The 19,046-nt window shown below is 43.6% G+C and overlaps 1 protein-coding gene across 1 annotated transcript; it reads right to left on the reverse strand.

The window, feature by feature from the left end:
• Positions 1-2,044: 2,044 nt before the first annotated feature.
• On the reverse strand, positions 2,045-17,308 carry LOC143288447 (uncharacterized). The gene is made up of 6 exons (XM_076596938.1): positions 17,169-17,308; positions 15,716-15,857; positions 15,205-15,364; positions 11,052-11,248; positions 3,335-3,520; positions 2,045-2,190 (listed from the first exon to the last, which is right to left on the reverse strand). The coding sequence occupies exons 2-6, from the start codon at positions 15,833-15,835 to the stop codon at positions 2,179-2,181; spliced, it is 675 nt and encodes a 224-aa protein (XP_076453053.1). The 5' UTR covers positions 15,836-15,857; positions 17,169-17,308; the 3' UTR covers positions 2,045-2,178.
• Positions 17,309-19,046: the final 1,738 nt, after the last annotated feature.

Genomic DNA, 19,046 nt, shown 5'->3' on the forward strand with positions numbered 1-19,046 from the left:
TAACGTTTTAATTTGCAGAGGATTGAAGTAACGCTAACTGAAAATTACTTGGTCTTCTATAGTAACTCAACAGAATATATCTTTAGCTCAAATCATTTGACACAAAACAGCATAATACAAACTGGACTTCATCTTCTATTGTAGATCTTCATACAGGGCAAATCATACTGCTTGTAGTGCAGGTCTTGTATCTTTTACTGTGCATAGTAATAACAGATAAACCGACATGAAACGGTTCATACTCATTGCTAAAATTGTTCTATTTGATGATTTGTTTTGAACCTAAATGAAGAACATTTTTCACTGTTCTGAATACAATTGTTAAACTGTAATGTTAATAAGGCATAGAACACTACATACAACAAAGAAACTTTAAAAAAAAAAAAAAAAAAAAAAAGAAAGGGGAAAAATACAGAGAAAATGCTGGAGAGACCGTGCGCGTATGTAGGGATACTTGTGCATGGGTAAGAAGTAGCTGCTGTTGTCAGACAGATAGAAAGACAGAGACAGAGAGACAGAGAAACAGAGCTAACTTACAATCCTGTTTTGTTGCACAGACGAACCCGGCCACCAAGCACGCGCTGAAAACGATCCAGAATGGGGGAAATCAGATAGAGAGAGGGAGAGAAAGGGGGGAGGGGGGGTTAGAGGGGGGGGTGTGTGAGGGGGATTGGGGGGGGGGGGGGGAGATGGGGTAGAGAGACAGAGAGGAAGGGTGGGTAAATGAAATGATTGAATGACTGAATGGCAGTCGACAGATTGACTGGTGAATAAAACATGGTCCAGGAGTTACAGCACGAGCCAAACGATTCAAGAAAAGTCTTCATGATTTTAGACAGAAACATTTTCAAGTTTCTTTTGAGTGATTGCAGTGTCAGAATTTCTCAGGTCCTACATAAGTGGATTCCATACCTAGTAAGACTGGAAAGACTATTGTAACATGAAGGTCGCAAAGATATCTCAGAAACGGGAAGATGGATATGATCCGACAGATACCGTGGGTCATCGTTAATTCAGAGCGGAAAAGCAAAGGGACTGGAAAGTGTATAAAATTCTTTTTTTTTCACTGGAAGCCAGAAGAGATCATGCAGTGGCGAAAGGTGAATTCTGTATGAGAGAGAGAAAGAGAGGGAGAGTGTGTGTGAGTGAGTGAGAGACACAGAGAGAGAGAGACACACACACACAGAACTGAACTATTCGGTTTAAGGCTAAAACCCCATTTAAAGAGGTGTGAACAAAGTCTACGTAATGATTCTGAACAATCATGTCACCCGACAAGAGAATGAAAACAACTTGAAATATGAATATAAATGGAATTAACTTAATTCAGAATATACGATATTTATGAAGTGGTACGGTCATCGGTCACAAGCAATACTTTTTTCTTCACCACTGGGCAATTTATCTTCTTCTCAACCTCTTGCAGAGATATACAGCAAAAGCTGAGACACACGGGACGAAAAAGACATAGTGAGTTAGACAGTCAGAGAGATGCAGAAAATGAAAGAGATACAGAGACACATAAGACACACACTGAAACAGATGTTATCTGAAGATAACGAGAGACATCTTGCAAATGGATATAAATTTCCTTTTCCATATAACGTTTTATTCAATATAACTGACAGGTAGTATTCTTTTTACGCTTTTCTGAAGAAGGTGTATTGTCTCTGGAAAATAGTTAATAATAACCGTAAAGACTGGTAAAGGCTTACTTTGAAAAAAAACTCTGAACCATGGTTTTGCAATTCAAATTCTAAGAACACGTCTTCTGCCGTTTAATAGGACTTTTTCCAACATGTTAACAAGCACCACTCCTGGTTTTATCTTATGCATCTAAACAACACCTTCGTTGCTTTTGACAGAGCTAGAGAGGTTCAGAGACAGAGAGATGGGAACAGTGGAAACACACTGACCAATAATTGCACTCGTCAACATTCTCTTGATAACCGATGGGGACGGAGGAGTTCCTGCCTGGCGGGTAGCATTCACACGATTCCTGGGGCACGCAGCGGCCTTCCGGGTTCCTGTAGTAGTCCTCCTGGCACTCACAACGGGGCTCGCACTGCTCGTCCTCCTCCACACAGCTGTTGGCTTCAGACCGGAACGCCATGCACGTCTCCTCACAGCGGGAGCGACTGGTGGAACAGGAGGTGAACTCCTCGTATTCCTGGCACTCTATTGGGCTGGCTGTGAGAAAATAGACCATTCACTCTATTGGGCTGGCTGTGAGAAAATAGACCATTCACTCTATTGGGCTGACTCTGAGAAAATAGACCATTCACTCTATTGGGCTGGCTGTGAGAAAATAGACCATTCACTCTATTGGGCTGGCTGTGAGAAAACAAACCATTCACTCTATTGGGCTGGCTGTGAGAAAATAGACCATTCACTCTATTGGGCTGGCTGTGAGAAAACTAACCCTTCACTCTATTGGGCCGGCTGTGGGAAAACAAACCATTCACGCTATTGGGCTGGCCGTGAGAAAACTAACCCTTCACTCTATTGGGCTGGCTGTGAGAAGGCAAACTCTTTACTGCATTCGTTTCCATGCGAAAATACAAACCGCTATCTCTACTAGGCTGCCTTAAAACTAGGCCGTCTGCGAGATAGCAATCCATCAGTGCTGGGTTTTTTTCTCTCCAAACAAACTAACAAGCAAGCAAAACAAACATGTATCTATTGATCTACTTGTAAGAAACCAAACCTAGGAGAAAACTAACTCACCCCTGGTCTGTCTATTTGGCTGTCTCTGAGGAAAAAAAACAAAACAAACAAAACGCCCTCTTTCGATTGAGTAGCCTGGTGTATAACTGACCCGTCCCACTGTTGGATTACTGTAATCCAATGAAAACCACTCTGGCTGTAGGCTGCCTCTGAGAACCCACTTTCTCTTTCTACTGGGTCCCTATGTGAGAAAAAAATACATGTCTCTATTGGTTTTCCCGTCTGAAATCCCTCTCCACACTGGGCTGCTGAAGGGAAACACTACCAACCCTGTACTGGGTTGCCTGTGGAAAAGCACGTCTCTCTCTCTGTTGGTCCACCTGAGAAAATTGCCATCTCTGTACTGGACTGAATGAGGGAAAGGTAATGCCTGATTTCATTGAGTTCCTGTTAGAAATAAAGCCACCACTCTCCTGAAGGCTGTGAAAAAAATAAACCCACCAGTTTTCACGGTCAGCCTACCCGAGGCAAAATATTGACAGTAAAAACGATTCACAGTCAGAATGGACACATGGGGCCAAATACTAACGTTGGAATCCGTGCAATACGGCAGGCGTAGGTCTGAGTGATGACTGCTGTCATAAATAAGAAGAGTGCGAAGTCTTACTTGGTGAGGTGGGCGCGATGGTAGTGGTGCATTCTCTTCCGCACAGGCGGGTCTCATCCATGGCCAGGTTGCACTGGACGCCGCAACTTGACACATTGGGGAACATGCAGAACCTGAATCGTCTTTGGGTGCAGCCTTCGCATATCGACCATTCACTCCACGGACTGAGGCACGGTGGTTCAGTAACTGTCAACACACACACACACACACACACACACCACACACACACACACACACACACAGACTGTTCTAGAATTGTTGGAGACCATGTGCTCACGCGGGAGAGACAGAGACAGAGAGAGAGAGAGATTCCAGATTCCAGATTCCAGATGGTTTAATGTTCATAAGTCATCAGGCTCCTAACATAGTCAACAATAACAGACAGTATTCTAGTACATTACAATTTTGCTTGGACTCTGATTACACAAACCTACAATTTACTTAGCTGACAAGTGGATAAGTCTCACACACACACACACACACACTCTCACTCACTCACTCACTCACACACACACACACCGCGCGCGCGATGCATCCTTCATTTGAATTGAGTTGTGGCCTGCGGCTCACACCTGCACTGCATTGTATGGATATTCGTCTAGAACAGGGACAGCAAATAATCATTTGATTAGCTCCATCAATATGTCACGCTTTTTCTCAGCGTAAAATACAAAATGGGCTAGATTATGCATTGACATTACATCAGGGCATTGCATTAAATCACTGAATTGCTCTTCATTAATAGTGTTTGATCCAAAATAATGATACCGTAATTCTTTGTAGCATGGACAAATACAAATAAAATGTACTTCATTTTCTATTTGATCTTTGCAAAAACTACATAAAACCCTTTGTGTATTGTCTTGAACAAATCGAAAAGCGTTTGCGTTGAGAGGAAGAACACCCATTCTGAGTTTTGCGATCATATCTCTAAAACGTTTTATTCTAATATTATCTATGTAAGGTTCGGGGAAAAAATTTGACTTGAAAGTTGAATACAGCGAAAATCTCTCGCTGGTGTTAATTGCTGTTGTCCAGTCGTCAATAAAGTTTGCAACGAGTCGATCTCTTAATAGCGAGAGGAAAGATCGTTCATTTCCAACACCTTTGTTCAGCCAAACAAAAGCAAAACCACATTTCTGGAGTATGTCTCTGAGTTTCGATGCCCAACACAATTTTCCGTTTTCCTCCATATTAACTTGCATTAGATAAGCTTGTTTGGGCAGTCTGCTAATATTCATATGTAATAATTTTAACCAGTACTTTACTGCTCTCGTGCATGAATTTACGTGTAACGGATATCTCCCCAGCTCTCCATATACACATTTATTTGGTGTCTTTGCTGAAACATTTAAGAATCTTTTGCATGCATGGGTGTGCACCTTTTCAATTGAGTCTATTTCCTCTAGACCCCACATTTCTGACCCATATAATAAAATCGGCTGAACCTGGGCATCAAAAATTTTGAAGAAGCACTGCCTCGTCATCTCATTGAGATTTCGGAGGACACGGGCACAGTCATATACGGCTTTCTTTCCTTTCGTTACGAGGGACCGCACTCCCTGCACATTACTCAACATTGTCGTGAACGTGTATCCCAGGTAAGTGTAACTGTTAACCACTTCTAGATCAGCACCATCCAAGAACCATTTCTCATTTTTCCCTAGGTAACCCCCCTTTCTGAATACCATAACTTTGGATTTTTCTGCGTTTATTTTCAAAAACCTTTCTTTACATAATGCACTAAGATGGTTTAACTGGTTCTGCAGACCCCAGGGTGTCCTTGATAAAAGAGCTAAATCATCTGCGAACAATAAAAGGAACAGTTCGATCAGACCTGGCTGAAGTTGTATTCCATGTTTTCCTACCTCTTCTAGAGCTACGGCTATTTCGTTTATGAATAAGGAGAAGAGTGTAGGACTCAAAATGCACCCCTGCTTAACACCTAAAGGACAACCAAAAAGATCAGTCATTTCCTCATTCACACGAATACATGATGAAACTGAAGAATACATAGCTCTTAAAGCATTAAAAAATGGGCCAGATAATCCTGCTCTCAATAAAGTTGCAAACAAGGAAGCATGATGGACTGAATCGAAAGCCTTTCTCAGATCTATAAAAGCTACATACAATTTTTCGCCTTTTCTACTAAAACATTTCTCTACAATAGATGATAAGGTATAGATATGATCAATCGTTGAATATGATTTTCTGAAGCCTGCCTGCTCTTTAACAACTTTTCCATTGTCATCCATCCATTTAGTAAGTCTTCTTTTAAGTATACTCGTATAAATCTTACTGACCACACTTAACAAGGGGATTCCTCTGTAATTATCAGGTAAATCTGGATTGCCTTTCTTAAAAATGGGTATGATTATCGAGTAACTCCATTGTTCTGGGAACTCACCATTGCTGAAAATCTGATTGAAAAGACGACACAAGAAAGGGACTGATTTTGTTGCTACAGTTTTAAGCATTTCGGCAGTTACCCCATCATAACCACATGCTTTTCCGTTTTTCAGCCCAGCTATGGCCTGATGTACTTCTTCCTCTGAAATTGGAATGTTTAATTCTTCAGTTATATCATGATCCACTACACTATCATACTCTGCTCCATTATTTACCCCCTCTTCTGTCCTGAACACAGATTTAAAATGCTCATACCACTGATCTAAAGTTATCTTTTCACTTGTTTTCTATTTACCTCTACACGTATTCGATCTCACCTCTGACCAAAACGACTTAGCATCATGAATAGAGTTGTTTAGTCTTTGCGCTTTTTCTTTCTTATACGAACTTTTCTTTGCCCGTATTAGTTGTCGGTATTCCTTTCTTGCCTTTACAAAGGCCAATCGTTTATCTTCTATAGTTATGTCTTCATCACATCGATCAGAATTTCCTATGGCTATATCCCATTGTCTCTGTGAATTACTTTGGCTTACCTTTCTACCGTATGTTTCCTTTGATTTTCTGAATGTGCTTAAAAGTTTACGTGTTTTTTGCTTCGCTTCTTTGCACTCTTTATCAAACCAAGGGGCTTCTGTTTTTTACATGACCAGAATCAATCCTAACTTGCTTTTTCATACAACTGGCAGCATTAAGAAGGCAGTCAACAAATTTGGTCAAAGCTGATTCAGTATCTCTCTCAATCTCTTCGAAAGCATGGCAAAGATCCGCTTCTGACTGTGGAGAAGAAAAGTTAGCTAAGAACTCCCCTTCCTTCTCCCTTGTCCAGCACAGCTTTTCTCTCCAGATACCTTGCCTATCTTCCCTACTACCCATACTTGCGTTAGTGTTATCATTGCCCAGCATAACTGAAATTGGTAAATGGGTAGAATCAACCCTATCGATTATCCCAAAGGATAGAACCAAATCAAGCAACTCATTTGACGTAACGAAGTAGTCGATGACACTACTTCCCGTACTGCAGATATATGTACACCCATCATCAAAACCTTTATCACATATTCCATTTATAACAGGAGCAATGGAACATGCTACACAAGTCAATAAGTTGTGATCCAAACAGATTCACTGTTAAGTCTTGTGAGCTTCGTGTCACATACACTTCATCTTCTTGATATAGTGGGTCAAAACCTACTTCAGCCAAACCATTCAGACTGGCTGTTCGTGCGTTCAGATCACCACAAATGAATACGTAGAAATCTTCAAATGTTTCATACAGAGTATTGATACAGTGTTCCAGAGGTTCAATTCCGTAGCCATGTTGTAACAAATTATACACACTCGAATCACTAGGTGGTACGTAGGTTCCAATGAAAAATATATCTTTGAGTGTGCCTAAGACAGTCCTGTCTAACTGTAGACAAATCAGATTACCATACTCTAATTCCACTACTTTGATCTGCTCCCTCAATACATTTTTATATCCCACTACTACACCGCCTGATTTTCTCCCCCTTTGAGTTAATTTTCTTGCAAAAGAAGTCACACAAATGTAGTCAGAAAATTTATCTGATTGAAAATTAAAATCTACAAAAGTTTCAGTGAGGCAGAAAATGTCAAAAGTTCTGAGGAAGTCAACAAAATCAAAAGAGTCAAGACGCTGAAGCAACCCCTCCACGTTCCATGTTCCCACCTTTAGCCTCCTGCCTTCACGGTCTGTCTGTGAGCACCGGCCACTTCCCTATTGCTGTGATGCTGACTGTCTCGAACCACCCCCACTGCCCCTGACTCCCCCTGGAGTGAGAGACCGATGACTTCTGCCTGTTGCGCTGCAGTGAGGGGGGCTGGACTCGGAATCCCCCTCTACCTCGTGGAGCCCGGGCGTGACTGCGGTCGGTCCCTGGTCGTGACGACGGCTGTCGGTGCGGTCCTCTCTGTCCGCTACGGCTGTCCTGCCTCACCACGGTTGAGTACAGCCTGTTGGCCGCCTGGTCCTGGGTCGTGAGTTGGTCTGCTGCTGTGTTGTCCTCTGTAGAGCTCGAGTGGCCGCACCTTGTGTCGGAGATGCAAGACCCATCTTTCTTCCCTGACGATGCTGCCTTGGCTACGTCTTTGCTATCTCCCCGGGGAACGGATGGAAATCTTCCGCCTTGAAAGTGAGGCGTGTCGCTGCCAAGTTTCACGATTTCGTTTTCCTTCAGATCAAATGTGAACACGCCATCATCAGTCCGAAGCTTGTCGTGTCTGATTACTGCCCTCTTGTTGTTGTCCCTCATTTCTTTTCTCAGTGACAGCAGACCTTTCTGTTTGTTCCGGACTTTCTCTGACACGTCTTCTCTCACAAAAAGTGGAGGATCATTTCCTTTCAAACACCCTGCCCTGGACATCACAAGCTCTCGGTCCTTGAAAGATAGGAACTTGACGATGACAGATGATTTTCCAAGGGGGTGTGCTCTTTCGATCCCGATGTCTGTGTTGATTTTCATTTTGTCCCTCATGACTGAGCGCACCTTTTCTTCACACTGTTCCCACAGTTCCTTTCCACCGTTCAACAGGCCACCGAAGATTAAATTGTTTCGTCTGGAATGGTTTTCCAACTTGTCCATTTTTTCTTCCAAGTTCTCAACAAGACTATCGAGAGTATCTTGATTTTCCTGTAGATTTTCATAGTGTTCAAACATAGCATCCACGTCATCTGTTAGTATTTTCTGTTGTTCAGACAATTCATCAAAACGGTGGTTAAGATGGGTTTCTACGTCAGCTATTTTTGACGACAGTACATTCTGGTTCGTTTCAAGTCTATCTTCAATTTTTTTCACTGACTCGGTGAGAGACTGCACTGACCTGATCAGCTGTTGTACAGATGACTGTTCTATGTCCGTGTCTATTCCCCGTGTTGACTGGCTGTGTTCTGCAGTGTTGTTGCTTGCGCTGTGTCCGCTCACTGGGCCAGGGTTGAGTTCAACGCCCGAAATCACGAGAAAGGCGAACAGAGTGGTCACAGCAAAATGGCCAGCAAAGTTGAAGATCTTGAATCCCCGAATGCGTTTTGCAAAAATCGCCGCTTTCCTCTTCAAAAGTTTGATCAAACATGGCACAAAAGTACCAATGGCCAGTCGATGGTCTTGAATGCCAACTGGCATTGTCAACAAGTGTCAGAAGTTCTGTTAATTATCAAAAATTAATCTTTTTGTCGGAGCTCTGAAATTGTGCTACTGCCACCCATGTGAACAAAGTTCAGAATCAGAGAGAGAGAGAGAGAGAGAAGGATGGAAGGGAGGGAGGGAGATAGAGAGAGAGGCGGAGAGAGAGACAGACAGACTGAGAAAATTACAGAGAAAAAGACAAAGAGACGGAGAGATTCATCATTTCATTCAGTCCTGTCTCATGAATACCACTTTAGGGTTCCGGTGTTACCATTTCCGTTGTGAGGCGATGCTTTCACTCAGACAGATGCTGCAGTACACAGACATAAAAACCAGACAGATGCTGCAGTACACAGACATAAAAACCAGACAGATGCTGCAGTACACAGACATAAAAACCAGACACGTACAGACCATGTGCACATTATTGTCGTTGACCTAAATGTTGAGATGAAGACACTTGCGCCAGCTCCAGTCCAGTCGCTGATAACTGATGAATCATGATGAGAGTCACATTAATGTCATTTTCAAAAGAAGACGAGGGAGAGGAGCACGTGGTCATGAGCGGGTGGAGGTGGGGCGGGAAGGGGGTGGGGGTGGGGTGGAGTAGGTGGCGATGCTGCGAACTATGCAGGTGTATTAATTAGGCATCTAGCAGACCTTTCCTGGCCTGTCTTGTGTGAAATTTGATGTGCAGAAGTTTCCATCAATCAGCGATAAACGTGATTTTGTCTGTTTTAGAACAGTACACATAACCATGCGTCTTAGAAGGCTAGCTACCGTTTGTTATGTGAGTTGGGTAGGTACTGTGTGTGTGTGAGCGAGAGCAAGAGAGAGAGAGAGAGACATAGAGATATATATAGAGAGAGAGACAGACAGACAGACAGACAAACAGACAGGGATTAAATAGAATACTATGGGGGAATAGGTGGTTTATGGCTCAAATCCTTTAGCACAAGTGGCTGAATAAGGCCAGGCCCTTGAGCTTTGTGCTGTTTTATGCATTCACCTTTTTTCTGAACAGCCACAGGCATAATACTTACTCAAAACCCTTTCAGCCCCTTAAGGTCTTCTGTCTGTGCAATGCTCCCAGTCTGGCATGTTTTGGCCGGACTGCGTCATTGGGAAGGGGTGCTTCACTTCAGGCACAAATTTATAGCAACCACTCAACTAATAGCCACCAAACTTCTGTTAATGACTGAATATAATTTTGACACAAATTGCTGAAGTCTCAAGACGAGGGATGCAATAGTTTACTTGTAACTTTAAATCAAAAACAGAAACAGTAAAATGTCAGCTTCTGTCGATGTTGAAGGTTGTGGGCTATCTTCTTGATTGAAATGTCCGCCACTTTGACTAGACCGGTTGCTAATTTCATTCTCCTTCACTTTTCCCCAAGAAATATCTGATGAATTTCAGACAAATCGTTATTATATGGGTCGAACTCACTGCAAGAGCCCATCAAAATTTCATTGAGCACTTAGTGCGCAGTAAGCCTTTGACGTTTTACCATTTCGATGCGGAAAACCGGATAAAAACAAAAAAACAAAAACACACACAAATCGTACGATTTTCGGAGCGAAACTTCGCGTGCAAGTGAGGAAGGAAGTTAAGTTGGAGTTACTTCCCTTCCATAGCAGTTTAATGGTTAATAATGAGCTGACGAACCGGTTTAAAAAACGGGTTTCATCGCCCGCCTGTCAGGAGGGCTCATGCGGAGAACGGCGATAAGCGGCGCACGCCACTCAGGCGCAGGGTTGAATGAGTTAACAAACTAGGATAATGTTATCTGTAATAAAAATGAAATATCTAAACAAATTGCGTATTTCCAGTGGCTTGCTCTCCACTGAGAGTGTCTCTGGTAACCAGGGCGTATTTACGCCGAAGGTAATGCCATCAACCAGTCTGGATATAGCACACACACACACACACACACACACACACACACACACAAACATATACGCACACACACACAATATGAAACTTTTTTCTTTTCGTGTTTTCATTATTGGCGAATGAACGGGAGAAAATGTCAACACGACAATATCATTGTCTGAAACAAAGCAACTGTTGTTCACTGCAAGGTGACCACGTGGGCTGCTAAGCCCGATGAAGAATGATAGTTCCACAAGACAAGCGCCATGACTCAGGATGCAGACACTTACCGGGACAATCTCCTTCACAAGGTCGGTCTTTCGGTCCGTGTGGGCAGGTATCTGGGAATCCGACAACGTCACCCACAACCTCCAGAGTCTGTGTTCCGTTCTCCCCACATTCAGCATCACAAGCAGTCCATGCAGTTTCGGGGCATTCTTCACAGTTGTTCTTGGTGCACACCAGTGTGTCGTTGCCTTGACACTCACTGCACACAGCGCAGCCGTTAATGAGACACGCTAATCCTGCACTTCGCCGCAACACAAACACTTTATGACTGGCGACCTTGCTTACTGTGCATACATACATACATACATACACATATGCATACGTGCATTATATACATACATGCATACACACACAGACAAACATTCACACATACATAAGCATGTATACACATAACAGTTTGGGCAGCCTTCTGTTTAATTAGCTGACATACTGAGCTGTTTCAGTCTTCCACTACTGTGCCGGACGTTATTTTTTTTTAATTGTTGCTTGTGTGTGTGTGTGTGTGTGTGTGTGTGTGTGTGTGTGTGTGTGTGTGTGTGTGTGTGTGTACTTACAATAAAGTGGTTAACAATCTGGAAACTTTTTTCTGGGGTTGCATTTACCCTGGTCTTCAGAAATCCGTGGACTGTGTTTTTGGCAAGACGTGCCAGCCGTCTTGTGTCTCAATATTTGCCGTCTTACCCCTTCTATGGTTCGCGCGTTTTTGCGTAACTTTCCCGCTAATCTCACTTCCTGTGTGTTTACCCGTCTGCCACCCAGTGTTCTTGACCTGCCTTACGTTCCATGCCCGCCACCACCTCATATGTTCTCATTCCATCTGCCCTTCTCTGCCCTCTTCTTCTGGATGGGTGGCCAACATCGACTTGCCGATGAATCTGCTACACAATTTCTTTTCGGGGTGGAGGTGGCGTGGGGGTGGGAGTTCCGAACGGGCTAATAATAATAATAATAATAGTATTTATATAGCGCTGAATCTTGTGCAGAGACAAATCTAAGCGCTTCCACACCAGTCATTCACACGCATGCGTAACTCTAAAACTGAAGAAAACTGAAGACAAGGAAGAGGTAGGGGAGGGCCTAGGGAGGCTATCTTGTGAAGAGGTGGGTTTTAAGGCCAGACTTGAAAGAGCTGAGTGCGGAGACCTGACGAAGCGAAAGAGGAAGTTCATTCCAAATGCAAGGTTCAGAGACAGAGAAAGAACGGCGTCCAACAGTGGGGTGTTTGAATCTGGGTATGGGTAGACAGAGTGCATCCAAAGCCGATCGTAGAGAGCGAGATGGAGTGTAGAGGTGAAGGCAGCCGCAAAGATAAGAAGGGGCAGATTTGTGATTACATTTATAACATAGAGTGCTGACTTTATTCTGTGTGAGACAGGGAGCCAATGGAAATGTTGCAAAATAGGAGTGATGGGCTGTTTTTGTTCTGAGTTTAACAGGTTTAGGAGGGCTTGGGGGGAAGGGGGCGGGGCGGAGATGGCTGTTGTTTGGAGCTGGTCAGAAGTTAGCCACCCTGGCCTGAAAGACTGCCAGAGATGGCGCAGTGGCGGCTTCAGTGGACAAGTTGTTCCATTCCGGGATGGTTCTGCCGGCACTGTGTCCTGTTGGATGGAATGTCGTATTGCAGGTGGGACTTTCTCGTTCTGTGGCTGAGGCGGCTGACAGATGGGAGGTGTTTGGAGTCAACATGTACGAGGCCGTTGTGCACCTTGTAAAACATGGTGAGTTTCGCACGCTTCCGTCTGGCTTGCAGCGTTGGCCATTCCAGGTCAAGGAGCATGTCGTCCACATTGGAGGTTTGGCGGAAGCGGTGTGAGACCCAGCGAGCTGCTCTACGCTGCACCTTTTCGATGGTGTTGGTGTCTTCAGTGGTGTGGGGATCCCACACACAGCTGGCATACTCAAGAGTAGGGCAGACGAGGGCCCTGTAGGCTATAGTCTTGATGGTCTTACTGGGCACCTTGATGTTTCGGCGCACAAAGCCTGGTGTCCTGTTCGCCTTGATGGTAATGCTGTAAATATGCGGGGACCACTGCAGGTCCTTGGTGAGTGTGACGCCGAGGTACTTGACCTTGGTCTCCTCCTGGAGTCGGTGGCCGTGAAGATGGTAGCTGTGCTCCCGAGTTGACCGGCGGCGGGTCATGTGGACTGTGGAGCATTTCTGGGGGTGGAAAGACATCTTCCAGCGCTGTTCCCAGGAACCTAGGGTGTCCACATCCGCTTGCAGCTCCTTTTTGGTCTTCGGCTGTCTTGACGTCTTTGTGGTAGGCGGTGTCATCAGCGAAGAGCCTGGCCCTGGCGGACAGTCCGATCGGTAGGTCATTAATGTAGAGTAGAAACAGGCTCGGCCCAAGGACGGAGCCCTGGGGGACTCCTGAATCTACTGGAGCAACCTCTGACCTGGACCCATTGACGACGACGGACTGCTTCCTATCACTGAGGAAGTTCTGGATCCAAGTGTTGGTATTCCCGCTGATGCCGTAGTGTCGAAGCTTATGGGTCATGAGGCTGTGGCTTACTTTGTCGAAGAGAAATCAAAGACAAGTAAGTCCTCCTGGTATTCCTGTTCGAGGACCTCAGGCACTTTGTCCACGAAGCCAAGTAGCTGCGTTTCGCATGAGCGACCCTTCCGGAATCCGTGCTGTTCCGTGCTGAGAATTTGGTGCTCTTCGCAGTATGCCATGATCTTGCTGACCAGTATATGCTCCAGGAGCTTGCACGGAATACTTGTCATGGAGATGGGCCTGTAATTTTCTGCATTGTATCGCTCCCCCTTCTTGAAGACAGGACACACGCTGGCAGTCTTCCAGTCAACAGGGACAACCCCAGAGTCGAGGGATGCCTGGTATAGTATCGTGAGCGATGGGGCTAGTTCCGTAGCTAGCTCTCTCAAGACTCGGGGGCTGATCTCGTCTGGGCCGCACGCCTTGTAAGGGTCGAGGTTACGTTTAAACCTTTGCACGTACCTAGGTAAGGATACATGTGTAATCCAGTATGCATAAAAGCTGTTATGGAACGGCAAAATCAGATTCGTCACCTTGTTGGCAGCTGCGCAAAATCTCAATATATCACATAAACAAACAGCGGCTAAAAATGATCTCATATGCTACGTTACGTCATTTATACTTCAGTCTCCCTATTAATCGTGTCTTCGTACCACCTTTTCGGCTCATACTGGTAAAGAAATTCCAGAATCCATGTATGCAGGGTTCCAGACACCACAAGCCCCAGCGGTTTCATGAGTACAAGTCTGTTGTGAGGAAGGCTCTGTAGGTTTCATGAGTGCAAGTCTGTTGTGAGGAAAGCTCTATAGAGCGGCAAGACTGGACGTGGGGTCGAGAATGAAAACGACAGGCACCCGCCATTGTTTAATGGTGCTTGCAGTTCAACAGACTTTGTAAGTGAGGCGACGTGGCGTTATTCCATTATTACGAACTGTCTTCTGAAGTATGGCAGGGAGGTGACATAATGGTTAAGACGCTAATCTGCCAGTTTAGAGTCCGTGAGTGTCTGGGTTTGAATCACGGTCTCGCCCTTTCTCCCAAGTTCAACTGGATAATCAAGCCGAGCATCTAGTCGTTCAAATCAAATCAAAATATGGTGCTCTGACTCAGAGTCGTTCAAATCAAATCAAAATATTGTGCTCAGACTCAGAGTGAAAATACTGAAGCGGTGATAAGGTTTTATTTTATCTTTTTACCCTTGACTTGAAGTGGATGCTAACGTGGTGATAGCCTTGAGATGGCCTTAGTGGTCGGCGGGGCACACACACACCACACACAACACACACACACAAACACACACGCGCGTACGCTTGGACAAATTTGAAGAAAAGAACAAAAGTTCTAAAAGAATTAGGTAAATGTTTGAACAAGAAACACACACACACACACAAACACAAACAGCAACAAAACAAGACACACACACGCACAAACACACAGACAAAACGCGATAATGAAATAAAGGAAAGGAAAGACATTGGCCGTGATGAACGATACAGATGACAGTTTAAAAGTTTTAAAATGTAACATGTATAATGAATTCATGCATCAAGTGCCCTGTACACGAAGCGAACAGATCCAGAGCATCGGCTTATCATTTCACGGGAAAGACAATGCGGTGGACTCTAGGAAACCAAAGAGCAACGAGACACAGTACCAGATGTAGCAGTAGCCGGAAACAGTGACGTTGGCAGCGAGGAAGGTGAGGGAGTCCAGATCCACCTGTTCGCCATCGTCCGTCTCCCCAAACACACCCTGTGCTGGGGTGAAGCCCAGGGCTTCCCGCACTTCGTCCACACTGATTCGGCACAGCTCACCTGAAAGGAACACTTTCCTTAGAAATTCGCTTGATTTAGATGTTTATTCTGCCACAGACCCTAGACGGCGAGAGCCTGTTTCTCGGTCATATACCTGACGAATATATTTCCGAGGACGGACCTGGAATCGTGCAAGGTTTAACAAATGACCTCCATGATAGAGGATTGACCTCAGCTGCTGCCTGCAAGCATGTTTATTTACCTTTCAATATCAATTCATAGACAAGACACACACACACACACACACACACACACACACACACAGAGAGAGAGAGAGAGAGAGAGAGAGAGTAGGAAGCAACAGAGTCAGTGCAGTTTATTCTATCTGCCAAACCAACAAACATAACTTACTCCTGGGTACTGTGCAAACTTTGAATTTATCCACGGTGATGGTCCCTGTTTTTCCTGCTTCAACACTGAACCGGACATAAATCTCTCCTCTTGCAAACGACGTGTCCACGAATTCGGCATATTGATCTGGGTTTATATCTCCCTGAAAACACACACACACACACACACACACACACACACACACATTTTCTAGTGTATTACAAGCATAAAAATCTATGTGTGAAGAACAATAAATGCATGAGGATTATAAACAGAATAACCATGCCAGTGTTAAAAACAATTAGCTCAGAAATCTTTTTCTTTTTCCTGTCAAGGTCTTCTGGTTTCTGTTAAGAACATTCCGAAATTATTAGTCAGTTTGCAACTTGTGGACTTTTTCCAACATATCTTTCTGTGTAGATCTCTCTCTCTCTCTCTCTCTCTCTCTGTGGTAATGTCCTTTTTGTTCGTGGTTTTTTGTTTGTTTGTTGTTGTTGGTTTTTGTGGGGTTTTTTTGTTGTTGTTGTTTTTGGGTTTGTTTTGTTTTGTTTTCTAAATGCATGGAAGTGAGAAATGATATGTTGCGTGAAAACGACCATTCTAGGCGTAATACAACGCGAAATGAACCATATGTTCACACTAACTCACACACCCACTCAGCCGCAGTCCTTTAACAGCTCAGGAACCGCTTCAGCGAGGCTGGCCGTATCATAGGACTTACCATCAGTCTCAAGAAAACACAGGTCATGAGACGTGTTGTGTCCACCCAATATCAGAATATCTGAATACGAACTGGAAGTAATCCATAACCTGTGTGTGTCCCACAATGATCGTAGACACCATCTCTCTCAACACCAACCTAAACAAGCATATTGGCAAGACTGTTTACTACCAGGTCCAGGCTTACAGGGTATGGAAAATCAGCAAGCTGACAGAACACACCATGGTCCTGGTCTACAAAACGTGCGTCGTGAGCACCCTCCTATGCGGCAGTGAAGCTTGGACACTGCGCGTCAGACAGGCACTATATAAGTATTCATATCATCACACACACACACACACACACACACACACACACACACACACAGAGCTATGCACACTCAGAGGGAGTGAAGGGAGTATCATTATCCTCATTGCCGTTATCTTTGTTGTGCGAAAAGAAAGCAAAAGGTAAAAACAATAACAACAACAACGCATAAAAAAGTGAGAAAAAAGAATGAATAAACGGACTACGATGATAATAATGTAACCCTAGTTGTAAATAATAATTATTATAACAAAGATAATGATCATCGTGATGATGATAGTAATAATAATGATACGTAAAATAGAACAAAGATTAGGAGAGAAAAAACAAAAAAACAACAAAAAAACCGTGTACTGTTTCATACAGATTATATATATATATATATATATATATATATATATATATATATATATATATATATATATATAATACTATTTAAACATTTACACCAGATTTTGGTTGAACCGGAACTGGCGACGTGCCCTCTTCTTCTATAACTTCAATCTGAGCACCAATGAAATCCCCAGTGAATTTGACAGCCTCTAGTTCTCCATCGGCTGGCATTGCAATAGTCAGGATGAGATAGGTTCCCACGTCGCTGTAGGTGATTTGGAAATCGTCCACAGTGGGCTGGCTGGCGGCGTTCTGGCCCACTACACGCACAGAGTCCGTGGACACCAAGAATGAGCCTGCTTCCGTCATGTCCTGGCAGCCCTCTGCAGCTGTAACAGACCATCATGTTGTCCACCTTGTTCACCACATCATGTACGTCCACGGGCAGCAACAGCAGCTCTCTGTTCACAGTCGTTCAAATCCATCATGAAACGCATTAAAACATTGTCTCTTACAAAACACCCCATTGAAATTTGACAACATTGTCACTTGAGTACATTTTCACCAATCTATGTTTCCAGTTAGACAACCTTAACAATTGGAAGTGTGTTAAAAAAAAAAAAAGGTTTCAATTTTGTTGTTCAGTTGAACATAACTCTCCAAGAACAACAATCAGCCATGTTCATGTTTTTATCCACAACCCGACGCCACAGCAAAAGCCTCGCATTTCTAGTTGTTTCTTTTTCATTTTGCAATCACGAGAAGGCAACATTATTTCCTTTCATCATTCTTTACACTATCTGAACAACAGTCTCAGTTTGAATGTTACGATTATTGACTGTTTAGTATTTAAGAAATTGTGCGAAAATGTTTTTCCCATACATGCAAATCACTGTTGATCTGTTCGTCATGATAATCAGAAATGCAAAAGAAAAGTAATAATCAACACTTCTTGGAACTTCTGGAAGGTAATACAATAATTTGCATCAGATTGACGCCCTGAGGAGTTGTGGATGGGGAGCGAGTTAGCCAGCACAAGAAATAAAAAGAAAGCAAATAAAGGAACTCACGTGGACCAGGAGGTCCTGTCGTTGGTTGTGGAGTTGACCCTGTAGATCCTGTTGGTGGTTGTGGTGTAGGCCCTGTAGATCCTGTTGGTGGCTGTGGTGTGGGTCCTGTTGGTGGTTGTGGTGTGGATCCTGTTGGTGGTTGTGGTGTGGGCCCTGTAGATCCTGTTGGTGGTTGTGGTGTGGGCCCTGTTGGCACTGTTGTTGGTTGTGTTGGAACAATAGATTTGATAAAAGTTATCAAAAGTTATTGTATTGACAACTATATCAAGTCTTCTCTGAATATCCATGTACTGTAGTCTTTGTCTACTGTACATCTTTCCTTTTTCCAGTCAGTATATAAATTGATTTGTTTTCTTGATTCGTCATTTACAGTGTAAGTACTATTAGAGAAACAGCGTCGAAAAAGTGTTCGATATAATGATGATGATGATAAGGAAGGTGGGTTTTTTTTCCTTGTCATCGTTATCATCATCATCATAATCACCATCATCATCAACATCCTCATTATCATCATTATCTATATCATTTGCTGGATCTTTGGACTGAAATACTTTGTTGTCAGTTCGTTCCAAATTAGGCCATTCTGAATTTGCACCGTCCAGAGGTTGAATCACGCACCACGTGAAGTTTTTGTCAGAACATCAGAAAATAGTCACTCCCATGAAGCTCGACGTGATAATCATCTCCACTCAAGGATAAAGCAGCTTCAAGCACGATAGTGTACCATTGGCAGAATGAAGATTGTCGAGACTTTCATCATTTAAGCTGCACAAGCTGAGAGGATGTCTGTACATAGGAAATCTCTTGGTGACAAGTGGTTGTTTCCCTAAAACCTTAAAATACACCATCAGTAAAAGCGGTTGAGGCACTGATCTATGAGAGAAACCAGATCTTGTTGAAAGACTGAGAAACATGAAGGAAT

Source organism: Babylonia areolata, chromosome 12 (genome assembly GCF_041734735.1).
Source record: "Babylonia areolata isolate BAREFJ2019XMU chromosome 12, ASM4173473v1, whole genome shotgun sequence".
Taxonomy (NCBI): domain Eukaryota; kingdom Metazoa; phylum Mollusca; class Gastropoda; order Neogastropoda; family Buccinidae; genus Babylonia; species Babylonia areolata.

Excerpts from the sequence above, each read along its gene's own strand:
- LOC143288447 (XM_076596938.1), bottom strand. The coding sequence starts at position 15,835 with ATGCCGAATTCGTGGACACGTCGTTTGCAAGAGGAGAGATTTATGTCC. Across the intron at positions 15,365-15,715 it reads AGTTTGCACAGTACCCAGGA|GTGAGCTGTGCCGAATCAGT; the intron begins GTAAGTTATGTT and ends TGTTCCTTTCAG. Across the intron at positions 3,521-11,051 it reads TTGTGAAGGAGATTGTCCCG|TTACTGAACCACCGTGCCTC; the intron begins GTAAGTGTCTGC and ends GTGTGTTGACAG.